This window comes from Charadrius vociferus, unplaced genomic scaffold (assembly GCF_000708025.1).
Source record: "Charadrius vociferus isolate BGI_N301 unplaced genomic scaffold, ASM70802v2 scaffold187, whole genome shotgun sequence".
NCBI classification, from domain to species: domain Eukaryota; kingdom Metazoa; phylum Chordata; class Aves; order Charadriiformes; family Charadriidae; genus Charadrius; species Charadrius vociferus.
Window position 1 is genome coordinate 465,276 of NW_009649180.1, and position 13,103 is coordinate 478,378.

At 34.7% G+C, this 13,103-nt stretch overlaps 1 protein-coding gene across 18 annotated transcripts in view; it reads left to right on the forward strand.

Moving 5' to 3' along the window:
• The window catches only part of KCNMA1 (potassium large conductance calcium-activated channel, subfamily M, alpha member 1), a 502,219-nt gene that overhangs the window by 304,683 nt on the left and 184,433 nt on the right, over positions 1-13,103 (forward strand). For all 18 annotated transcript variants that reach the window (XM_009888636.1, XM_009888640.1, XM_009888635.1 and 15 more), the window contains exon 5: positions 1,130-1,241. In XM_009888636.1, coding sequence (XP_009886938.1) covers positions 1,130-1,241 — 112 coding nt within the window. The remainder of the gene's footprint in view (positions 1-1,129; positions 1,242-13,103) is intronic.

Below are 13,103 nucleotides of genomic sequence, written 5' to 3' on the forward strand. Positions count from 1 at the left end.
GCTGGAGCATTGATATTGAGTAATACAGGCTACCAAAATGTTAATTTATTTTTGGTTTTGAGTCTTCTCTGAGGCAAATGCTGCTCATGTTGTCTGTCTTCTTTTTAAGTGTGATTTCAACATTCTTGACATCAGTAGAGTCCCCTTTCCAATATTTTATCTGGGATTCCAGCAAAGTTGGTGTAAACGTTTTCTGTTAAAGTTTTAAAGTAATTCTAAAGCAAGGAAATTAAGTGAATGGAATCGTTAGAGAATGTCAGTATTTGCTTTGGAAGAAAGACAATGGATATTGTCTGTAATTGAAAAAATACAAGCACTGTTTACAAATACGTTAGTCCAGGTTTGAAGTCTTATGTGAGTAAAACCACTCTGTTAAATATCTTTGTTATGCACTAAAATTTTGAATTTATTTGTATATTTATATTTCGTATTTGTATAAAGCATGTGTTTTAATTATTACTTGAAAATGAATAGTAGTTTGACCTTATTTAAGCACATAGATGAATAGGCAAGTTCAAACTATGATGTCCTTGGCCTGTAAGTTTGCCAGTTTCCTTAGGCTGATTTCGTAGTCAGGAGAGAGAAATGACCTCATCCCTGGCACGATTTGAAGGACTGAAGTCCTGCTGCAGTCCTGAATTATGCCTTGTAGGAGTCATGCTGGTGACTGGTAGCGGGACTCTTTGTAAACTATCATGTATTTAGAGACCTATGAACAGAAAATACATGATGAGACTACTACCAACGTTTGGTGTGCCTGAGCGAAGGTGATATACATTGAAATATTTTCTACTTACCTACACTTTTCTAATATTGCTGATACATTGTTAATAAATGTGGAGAAAATGTTTTTAGCACAGATATTACAAGTCATCATATAAATGATCTGTCTCTTTAGATAGACCTTTCATTTTAATCTCAATGTGGTTATCAAGCAATGCCCAATACAGACTTCTTTCCAGTGAGACTTGTTTTGTCTGGACTGATAGAAAACATCAGTTAATTCTCCACTAACTTTGGAGTCTAATATTTTAGAATGGAAAATATTGCACATACTTGCAACCACTATCAGCATAATCCAATTCTTTCATCCCTCCCCATCTTGTTGGGTTTTTTTTTTTTTTTTCAGTTCATAATAGCCAATGACAAGCTATGGTTTTGGCTAGAAGTTAACTCAGTAGTAGATTTCTTCACGGTCCCTCCAGTGTTTGTGTCAGTCTATTTAAACAGAAGTTGGCTTGGTAAGTAAAATAGTTTTTTCTTTTAATAGTTGTTATAAAAATACTTAAACTTTGCACATTTTGATGGAGAATTTCTTCATCGTGTGACAACGCATAAGCAAAAGAATGTTACCAAAGTTGTTTTTACAGTGAATTTGCTATTTCAGTAGGCAGGTGCGTTATGTCAGAAAAAGCAGTTACTAAGTCCATTTTGTTCTTGATTCATTAATATAATCTCCTACTGTTAAGTGGTGGTGAACTCCAGTTTGAAGTACTGTGTAACAGGAGGCTGGTATTTTTGTTGTTGTTTTTTTTTTCTTTTTTTAACTATGAATTTGATGTACGTATCTCAGCTTACAACCTGAACAGGTGATCCACACCATTTATTCACTGAACCGGATTGTCATGAATCATTGTCAACAATGAAATCAACAAATTTTCTTCATGTTTTAAGCCATTATAGCTAAATTTTAAGTCCACTGAAACAACAGATTTGGAAGATTTGTTTAAACACTTACTGGGCTGTGTAGAACTGCTAGGAATGCACTAGAAAAGAATACGCCACAAGTAAAAGGGAATACAAAATGAAGCAGAGCAGACAAAATAAATCAATTCAAGAACACCCATAATGTGGCATATGACGTTTCTTGTACAAATTGTATATTGACTTTAGTTAAGTAAAATTAAAGTTAAAATTTGGGAGTTTTCATTGAGGGAAAACTTCCTAAAAATGGCATACTTGGTGAGCGCCACATCTTTCAACAACACGAAACTTCAAAATTTGACAATCCGTTTCTCCAGAAATACAGGCACTCCGAAGAAAGTGGTCATCTTAAATGTTTCGCATGGAAAGGAAAATGTAACAGATGGTCTTTTATAGTATTATAATATTTTCAACTTGATACAGAAGGGCAAAGATGCAAAAATTATCGGTGAATTACTGTTGTATGAAAAGACATTAATAAATGTATAACCATGTTAGAGTTCATACTATATATACATCAGTGGTTATTAGTATTCCAAAGAAAAAAAAGCAGTAAAACATCCAGAGAAGATCACTACAGATCCTCATGATTACTGTCGTCTTTGTATACTTCTGTTGTGTATGTGAAATGAAGTAATGCTTTTTGAAGGAGAAAATGTCATACAGTTCCATATTATGATAGGAAATCAAATAAAAAAAGAAGGTACGTAAATAAAAACCAAGCTTATGCTTAAATGGGAATTGCCAGTTTCACTAGCTATAACTCAATGCCAGATTCTTTGCGTTATGTGAATTAAAGGGATGTATTTTCACACCTGAATGCGACATATCAGAGTTTCCCAGAACTTTGAGATTGAAATCATTGGAGATGAAGGCTATCTAAGAGCAAAAACTAGAATCACAGGGTCCATAGAAAAGGACTATGAAATGAGAAAATAGCAAAACTGCAAAATTAGGAAAATGAGGCAGAGAGATAATTATTTGAGATGAATACCCATTGTGAAAGTGACTGCATAATTGACTGGCTTATGGTGACACAGCAAACTAACTAGCAGTACCAACAGGAATAATGTGAGAGTTTGCCCATTTAGCAGTTTTTGCTGGATAGTTTTTACAAGATTTATGTTGGTTTTAGGCAGCGTTAAGCATTGTACTTATAGTTATTCATAGGGCTGAAAGGATTTCCATCACTCTTAATTACACCAGTATCACTTTTTCTTGATTTCTTGTTTATAGTCCCACTTTACCTGCTTTCTCATGGAATCCTCCTGAGACATTTATCACCTGCTGAGGGATGGATTTTTATTTTTTTTTTTTTACGTAGTCATCTTAGGAATGATGTATTTACAATGTTTTAGCTTTGCACCTGCTTCCACTGTGTTTATTCCCACGGGGTTTTCACTTTAAGGAAAATCATCCTTAGTGAAATAATTCACTAATTCAAAAAGGTGAATTATTGGGGTCTCTGACATAGCTGTAATTTAGATCAGCAAATTATTATTTTGAGATGCTGTGATGAAGTATTTTAAGCAAATACACTGAAGTGTATTAATGAAAATGCCTTTTAAAAAAATGGCAAAATTTACTCTCCCTGTGGAGCTTAAATACTTTTGGACATAATTGTAGGTAATACAGTGGCAGAATTGGGAGCATGAGTGGAGGGGAAAGGAGGGTGTTTGGACCATATTATTTACAGCTTCATGTTAGATGTCTAGTTTTCCTTTTCTTTTTATATGATTTTTGTAATTGAGTGATGTATCTTTGTGCAGAGGGTGATTCAGAACACGAATTCTGGTTTCTATGCCAATGTCCCTGTGGAAATAGGAATCACAGGGAGGTTAGCCTAATGAGGCAAGTAAATAGGGAGTGCTTAATGTTAGGCAATGTGATAATCACTTAATAGATTCGGAATTCAGGGTATCCCAATAATTCTTTGCGTGCTTTAAGAATTTCTTACTGATTAAGCAGGATTCCTCTATATGCCTTAAATTTCAAGATCATTTAGGAGCCCAAATACAATACATTGTCTGGATTGTATTGTTCATCAGGGTGTTTCCAGTTTATTTCACTATTGATTCATGTCAGTCAGCTCTGCTGAGTTCGTCTAAGTACTAGAAAAAATGAAAGTCACCAGAATGTGGCTCCCTGAATTCCTGATTCCACAAGAATTGTCCTGGTTTAGCTAACTGACATTAAACTAAGTATGAACACACAGTTAAAACAGTATTTAAAAACCCAAACCATCCTAAATCAAAAATAAACTTTGCCTTCGGAGCACAAAATGCTGATAGAAAGATGTGAAGTATAGCAGAGGACATGTGGTCTGAATGTATCATCTTTTAATGTACTATAGTGGAAAGCCAGTTGTTTTTTTCCTTTTCTTATGCTAGTTCGGAAATGTCACCATTTGGGTATTAAATAACTCTTAGTATGTGAAGCCTTTCACTTTCCCTGTACTCTTTTGCATTGTTGGTCATAAAATGGTTTTTGTATCTCAAAACTCTGTATAGAAATGGAATTGCCATCAGTATTCGTTGATAATGTTTCAAATCTAAACTTCCACCTAGATTCCAATATGCAAACAAAATTCAATATGCAAGATAGATTATGCTTTTCCATCAAAAGGTTTCTTGGCATGGTAGGGCATTCACTGTCTAATCTACAGGTGAAGGCACAACAGCACTTTAAACCTGCAAAATACCAGATTTTTAGATTTGATAAATCCTTTAGAAAGGATTTCTAGGGTATCATTTTTGCTAACATAGGGTAGCATAAGAAAAGGAAGTACAGGAGCAGAATACAGCTGGCACATGGAATTATCTATATTATTGAAAGATTGGGGAGGAGTGGAGAAAGGGAAGAAAATTTTAATGACTCTGTAATTCAGTGGTATACATTGCTTTGACGGTATAAAAATTTCTCATGCTTTTACTTAAAACTGTACAAACATCAGTGTGTTTACTGATGTTCATTTGCATCTAGATCCCCTTGACATTTTTCCAACACTGTTTTAGAATCAGTAGCATTTGTGCAGATACTTAGATGGAAAAGATCTATTAAACAGTCCTTTTCCTTTTCCTGACCATGTGCTTTCAGTGCTTCATCTATTCTACTGTACAAAATTTCAAGTGATAGAAACTGTTTGATTCCTAATACATTCTATTAATAGTAAGATTTTTTCATCCTCCTTCTTCTCTGACGTCCCCTTTAGTCTAAGCTGCTGCTCAAGCCATGCTATTTTTTCAGAAAATAATTCAAGATTTACAGTGGGGAAAAGGCAACAGATGCAAACGTAGACACATGCACAGCATCGAGAACAAATCTCTTTGTCTGGTGTTTCCCATAGTAATGGAAGAGAGGGGATCCTTTTTTCCATTCCTTGGTCAAATTCTATCCAGGTCCCGTTACAGACATCTCAAGTAGTTTTGGATAAGGCTTATGGTCTCAGTATCAATTCCTGGTCTGAGAAGACTGTTTCCAACATCTCTGGCAGGCATTCAGCTATCTTTGTGAGTTGGAGAATGAAATTGGTTTCCCTCTGTGGAAAGAAATAGATGGCTTTGGAGAAAAAAACATTGTGTCTTAGTAAGATAGTTAAGCTGATGGTGTTAATGCCTCCTGTCTATCCAGTAGGTGTGCTTCAAGATGAAGTTTTAGTTAAAAATCTGTGATGTGAAAACAACATTTGTTTCAATACCCTGTAAACTTATTTGATGTAACCTCTACAGAAGAGCTTAGCCTGAAACCATATCTGAATCTTCAGAATACTTTATTCCTTTTGGAAAGCGTATATATTTTAATGGAACTTAAGAGCGGTACCTCAGTTGCACTGACACAAAGTAGTGCTCTGTAACTAAATTGTAAGGATACCATTCTAAGAGAAGAATTATGACCTCCAAAATTTTATAATCATTTACTGTCTTTTGATGCATCCGCAGGTCTCAAAACTATCCCTTTCTTAGCACCTCAAATTTGCAATCATTTGCAATGATTTTGTTGGTTGTCTTGTGCATTTCTGCCATCTATTGGTGAAAACTTTGAATACACATCCAAATTCTACAGTATTGTTTACAAAGCTAGTGTATTTTATACAGCTTTAAAGCATTTTGTGTCATTTTACTTTTATTATAAGTTATTTTATATATAATAGAAGCTAAATTATGTAAAATTTCCTAGAATTGTATTTTATGTATGTGTGCATATGCGCTACTTTTCTGTGCAGTAACATTTCTCCATACACTTCAAATGCTTTCAAACAGGTATCAGAATGAATTTAATGAAAAGAGTTCTGAATACTCAGTCTGGTTGGTGATTTGTCGATAATATGTCACTGAATGGACAGTATCACATTTTTATTATATTGAAGACAACAATGTTTTGCTTTCTTCAAGATACTTTAATCAGTTCAGTTTTCACAGAGCATGTATGTTTTGACAGGGTATCAGTTAAAGTGGTATTGCACAATAGGCTCTTGAGTTGGTACAATATTAATAGCAAAAGGTAATCTTGTGACAAATATGTATTTGTCATAACATCTACAGCCCCTTCTTATGAATACTGTTGCACGCAAGTATGAAAATATGCTTCTCCTTCTCTCTCCACCACTGATAATTCAAATAAGTTAGCCAAAAGGCACTGGAGCAGAGGAGAAACACAAGGACAATAGTCTCAAGTGTCATTAGCTCCCGTCATCTAGCTGACATTCATAGAAACTGTGTGCTTGCTGCCCTATAGCTCTGAATTCAAAGTAAACTGGATAATTTAAGTCGTCTTCTGTTCCCAGTCTATTACTGTGAGTGGTACTTAGCACTGCATAGAAAACTGACCCTAAATTCATGCTGTTTTCTATTTGAATGTGATTTGGAGGGGCCATATGTAAAGGAGTACCTTGATTTTTCCCGTGTGAATGAGTGGCAGGCTTAGCCCAAAAGCAGTCATACTTTCTGAATGTTGAGCTGCAAGTTAATATCATAGTTAGTATCAGTTATATTGCTTTAAATAAAAGTGCTTCCTAGTTTATCTGGCTCGCTGGCTGGACTACTTTGACCTGTTGCATCTTTTCTCATCCTGTCCCCTCCTGAGAGGAAAAATTTGATTAAGCAAGAATGCATCTTTAGTGGAAAAAAAAATCCAGTCTTAAGTTTATAGTTACCTATAAACAAATGCATATAGTTTGTTGCCATCCTGCTTTACACGTGATCCCAGGTCCTGCTTGTCACTACTGTGTCCTCTTCATTATCAAGCATCACATCCTTTAGTATCATCGGTTGATTTTATTAGTGTGGCTATTACTTTTCCTCCAGAATATTAATAGAAGTATCAAATAACTTAGGATCAAGAACACATCCCTGACGAGACTCCCAGGAAGACATGCCAGATTAATTTCAAGACTTAATGGTTCTTGGTGCACTTAATGAGTGCCATGGTAATGCTGAGCAAGTGACATCAGTATTTAAGGCTTTATCACTCAACCATGGCATTTAATGGACAAGCTAATGGGATAGGATGTTTTTCTGAAGTGTGTACATAAATATAATTCTTTATCTTGACCACTTAATTACTTTGTAGTAGAATTCTTTGTTTTGTCTAAGATTGATTAATTGGCCTATGCTTACTTCTTTTAAACTTATGGAAATAACATTAACTTAAATATTTCTGGAACGTCTATAAACTATTTGTCAGACTCACTGAAAACCAACATTAAGTTGTCCATAGAGTGGGTTTTTAAAACTTTCAGATGTGAGTTAGCCAGACACGATGACTTAAAAATGTCTGGCTTAATGGTTGTGTTTATCAGCATTCTCCTTAGTCATGTTAGGAAGGCGAGTATGCCATTGTTACATGTTTGGCTTTTTGTCAGTTACAAAATAAAATATATATGGGACACTTCTGCCTTTTCTCCATTATTACTGAAATGTCCACCATGCTGCTAGTAGTAGAATGCTACAATTAAAATGTCTTTTATTTGCCGTTCAGTAAGTCCGTGGTTGGTTAACATAGCTCATAAACACTTTCTTCTTTTTGAAATTTGGTGTTTTTAAATATTAAATAAATAATATATTATTTTGAATTTCTGTTTTCTTGGGTTTTTTTCCATGAACAGTAAACGTAATCATTATCTTCATTTAAACACCCGAAATTTGAATTCCATAACCACTTTCTCCTTGTCTGCCAACATGAAGTCATATAGACAACCCTCACTTCAATGAAACAATCTTAGTATTCTTTTGTGGTTATATTTAGAACTTCTAAAGGTCCATTAATATTCTTCAGCATATGTTTTTCAGATAGACATTTCCATGGTATAAACCAAACTTTTGCTTTTCACATGCATTGTACAAAGGAATATAAGCAGCTAGGATTTACATCGTCTGATATACCCAATTTGTTTATTGTCATCATCCGTTAACGTTCTCTTTCATGTTTTTTCTGGACATCAATCCATAAACATTCCTGATCATAGTCTGCCAAACAGTGATTCAGAAACACAGAATGTCATTTTGGTATAGATGGACTGCTAAATTCAAGTAGTTTATAATAACTCGTTTTAACTTTTCACTCATATTTAATTCAGTTATACTGTAATATCATATGGTGTTCAGTCATATCAAGTATATGGGATTTATGCTGAAAAATAAATCACTGCAATTTCTCTTAATAGCCAAACATTTTGCATTTTTTGGTAAGATATTATGTAGTTTTCTTCTCTCCAGATCCCTTCTTGTCTAATCAAAATATGTTCTCAACATATGGATATTATGTGAAAAAACACACTAATGTTTTCTTTTTACCCTGCTTTTTATTATCAGTTTAAATACTTTATGACTGCTCTTGTGTTCTCTAGTGGTTTCAGTTGCCTTTCAGACTCCCTGATTAAGTTCCTTCTGCTCAACTGAAGGCTACCCAAACCGTACAGTTTTGTCTTTAATAGAATGGGGCATAACGTTCTAAAAGAACACGCTTTCCCTCGAACTGCTAAGGAAACCTGTAATTCAATTAGATTGTCTTCTGGCATTTGTACTCCTTTACATGAGGGCATTTAAAAATGCTACTTGTAGTGTCCAAAAAGATCATTGTATTATCATTAGTCAGATGCTTTCCAGATTTTCCTGAGCCTACCTACTAGCGTGTAACTAAACTGCACACTCTCCTGAATGGTAATGTGAGAGATAAGATTAATTTTATTTATTTGATTAATTGTTTCTAATTTTTAAAAGTCAGCTGAAAGACAAGTTGAAAATAAGATTTAATGTCTTGTCTCCAAGATAGCATGTTAATTTGTACAGTACCTTGTAGGCAAGGTAGTTTTAACATAGGTTTTATGATTTCTTGTGACCATTTTTGAGCTTTAACTCTTTTTCTATTTCTAAGCATCTAACTTTTGTAACACAGCTTAAAGGATCTCTTTCATCTTCTAAGCCCTGGGCTAAATGTACTGAGGTAGCTCTCATTAATTCAGCACCAGTTGTCTAGTGTGCTCTCTAGTGCTTGGTTTATGTGGAATTAAGAAAAGATGCGTTATACAGTTTAAGTAATTTAAAAAAAACCAAACCAAACTAGCCATGTTCCTCCTGACATTTTTGCAAGACTGAATTAGTCATAACCAAATCCTGTTGAGACTGGAATTAATATAAGTTGATGCAAAGATAGTTGGGATCTCACTAGAAAGATTAGAAGTTAGGAATTACACGTGAGACTTTAGAAAGTTCATATAGTGGCTGTTCTTACTGCATATCAAGGAGCTCTGAATGAACTTACGTACTCAACTGAGACTGGAGGTTTATATAAACCGGATCATTCCTACCCTCTCAATAATCTTTTGGCAATTCCTTCACTCAACTTTATATGTATGAATCTAAAAAAAGTCAAGAGAGGATTTAAGATTTTCACTCTTATAATTCCAAACTCACAAGGGGAAACTTCACGAATGCATTTATTTAGTTGTACTGCTTGACCATCCCTTGATAGGCCAAAAACCTGTTGGGATTAGGTAAGATTATTTCTTGCATTTCTATTCTTTGGATATCAGTATGAGCAAAATTCTGACCTTCCTGCTTATGTGGCATTTCATGAGTAACAGTTGGGTGGGTAATAGTTTGTAACAATGATAGATTCCTCCTCAATTTGTTCCTTGATCCACTAGTCAATTTTTGCAATTGCCATTTGCCATACAAAGTCAGGTGACATCTAAAGAAGAAAAATTTGTGATATAGAGATAAATGTTCTTCCAGCTAAACTATTTACGGTTTTTTTGAGGTTTTGGACTGCAGGATATTTATACCATCTGGTGAAGTTTCATACAATATTGACTTAAGTCAATAAAACATTTTTTTGCCACTTGTTTCATATCAATTTTGTGGAATGCCTAAGGTTCTCTAGTACTTTTGTATTTATAGTATCCACGCCTAGATTATACAGGGCTTATTCTTGATTCACTGCTGACCCCCAGACCTTTAGCATTCATTCAACCTCGTTATCACCTTCAGCAGTGTTTAGTATCATACTATATCAAATTCTGAGTGATAAAATAAAAATAGAAACACAGCTGAGAAAATCCAGTCCATAAACGGAAGGACATATCTCTGCATCACAAAAGCGTCTTTGAAGTTATCGACTCCTACATTACTACTTGCACTGCAGTGATGCACCTGATGGACTGCCAGAAAGTCTTTACCAATAAAGCTAATGATGCTCTGAGGGCAGGTTTTGCTTGCTCTTTAAGTGCATGGGTTTGGATCTTTCTGCTGCTTTTCCCAATTTCTTCTGTTCAGGGAACTTTTTAACACCGGGCGGCATTAAATAAGCTGCTACTAAACTTTGGAGTGCGGTTTTTCACTGAAGCATTTAGTTTTTAATTCTTTTTGAAAAAATCAGTACATTGTGTTCATAAATTTTATATAGGCTTGTGTTAGTTACAAAACAGTTTGCTCTAAATCTATCTACTGATCTTACTTCCCCAATTTGATATGTATAAAGGGATATGAAGGCAAAGAATTAGAATTCTCTTGGTATTTTAGGTTCCAACTATCTAAGCTTATCTTGTCTTGAAAATTGCACAGGCAATTTTATAAGTAAGCTTTCTTATGAAATCTCCCTAGTTGCCACTTCAGGTGAAAAGCTGAAATATTGGAAAAGCAGCCTATTTGACTTTATCAGCTCTTTTGTTTGTTGCTAGTAAAAATATAGCAGGTGGCAGATAAAGATCAAAAATAGAATAATGCATCTTTTAAATTAAAAACTGTATTTAAACTTAGAAAAATGTGGTTTTCCATATAAGTAGAACTTGTAATATATAAATCAATTTTTTCTCTAAAGCCATTTTCTTGTTTCAGCTATAAGTGATTTATACGAGGAAATTATTTTGCCTTCTTTTTACATCAGCTTCTATAAAGTAAAGCAGATGGAAGTGTGCTGTATGGGGGCAGGTGTAGTACACAGCATTTTGTTCAGCATTATCCTGTAAGGAGCGCTCTTTTTATTAAAAATAATAGTATTGTAGCATCACTGGAATTTTAGCTGAAAAGAATTGCCATTTAGTATCTTAAGTGTCAAGTTCAATTTCAAGAGGTTTCGCGCTCAAGTCAGGATATCTGGAGATGATAATCTAGGTAATCAAAAGAGAAGAGTTGTAGTCCCTCATAAGCAAAGATGACTAAGAGCAAAATGGTTTAGTCTACTGCTTTGTGAGATTTCTGAGATATTCAAAACTCTCCAGTGGTTATTTCTCCATTCTCACCTAGTTAATCCGATGCTCAGTTTCAATTATCTGTCATCTTTATTGTCTTCCTAATTGCTGGTTATGTTTTTCTTTGATAAAACCCGTACTGTGTGGAACATTTTCCTTCAGAATTGTACAAGTTTTTATGTACAGGTGTGTTCATGCTGCGCTACAGAGATACGTTGGTTCCTTTCTGATCACTGTGCATCCAGCAGTCAATGCCAGTCTCGTTCATCCACGTTGCAGCCCCTTGGTCATTCCAGGATATAATGCCTCTTCAACCTTGTGACAGAAGAAGAAATAATTCTGGTGGGATATATATAAAATCCTAATATGATTTGAATGCCTTTCACAATGCCTTTGCATGTATTCTTTTTTCAAAATCCAACATTTTTTGGATGCAACCCTCTTCTATTCAACATCCAACTTTGTAGAATCATTTAGGTTGGAAAAGACCTTTAAGATCAGAGAGTCCAACCATTAAACTAACACTGCCAAGTCAACCACTAAGCCATGTCCCTCAGCATCTACGCATCTTTTAAATACCTTCAGGGATGATGAGTCAACCGCTTCCCTGGTCAGCTGGTTCCAATGCTTGATAACTGTTTCAGTGAAGAAATTTTTCTTAATATCCAATCTAAACCTTCTCTGGGGCAACTTGAGGCCGTTTCCTCTTTCTTACCAGTGTTCTGTTATGTAAAAGCTGCTGTAGGTAATAATACAATATTATTTAGAGGTTCACTTTTAATTATGTGAAACTCCCTGAGAATTTGCTTCTTAGTAGGCAGAACACAGACAGATTTTCTGTCTGACATGAATTTTAAGTTTTTAAATGCTGCTCCTCTTACTGGATTTATTCTTGATTCACCCTTAGTGCTGAATGGACACTTGCAGCTCTCAGACTTTGTATTTAAACATGGTACAATACTGAATAGGCGAAGGCTACTTTTTAGTACTGGCATGGGGTGAAATAAGGGATACTAATAGGTGGTGTGTAGACCTACGTGACAGCTACATTTCCAAAAAGCAGTTAAAACACCATAATCTTTGATTTCTATTAAATTTTATGCCTAAGTTCTGGTATGAAATATTGCTTGTTGTTATTACAACATAAATTTTAAACCGTGTGCAAGGAATCTACACTGAGTAAAAGGGCATCACTTCTCTTGGACAGGCATAAGTATTTTATGAATTTATTTTATTTTATTTTATTTCTCACCCATCTGGTGAGAAAGCTGATTTATTTATTTATTATTTTATTTTAATTGCACTTGGATCATAATCACATATAGAATGTGTGGTGTATCATTTTCATAACTCATTTTTCATAATTAATGTATCTGTATGTATCTGCTCATATCTATTCTTTAAATATTTTCTTTGTGCAATTCAAAAACTAAAGAAGGTTCAATGGCTAGGATGTGTTATATTGTACCAGTTGATTAGAACTGAAATATTTGACTCCTTTTCAAATCTTCTTTCATAGTATGCTCATTGTTTTTTTGGCAGTTATGGCCTGTGCCTTGTGACTCAGAGGAGCAAAGATAGGCAGAATTGCAAGTCTTTTTTTAAACCAACGTCCTGCAGCATGAGTCAGGCTTTAGATCTGGCCTTTGTCCTTCCGTGCCTTTTTTCTTATCATTTGTCCTACCCCACGGTTATGGCCTCTCAGAATAGCATA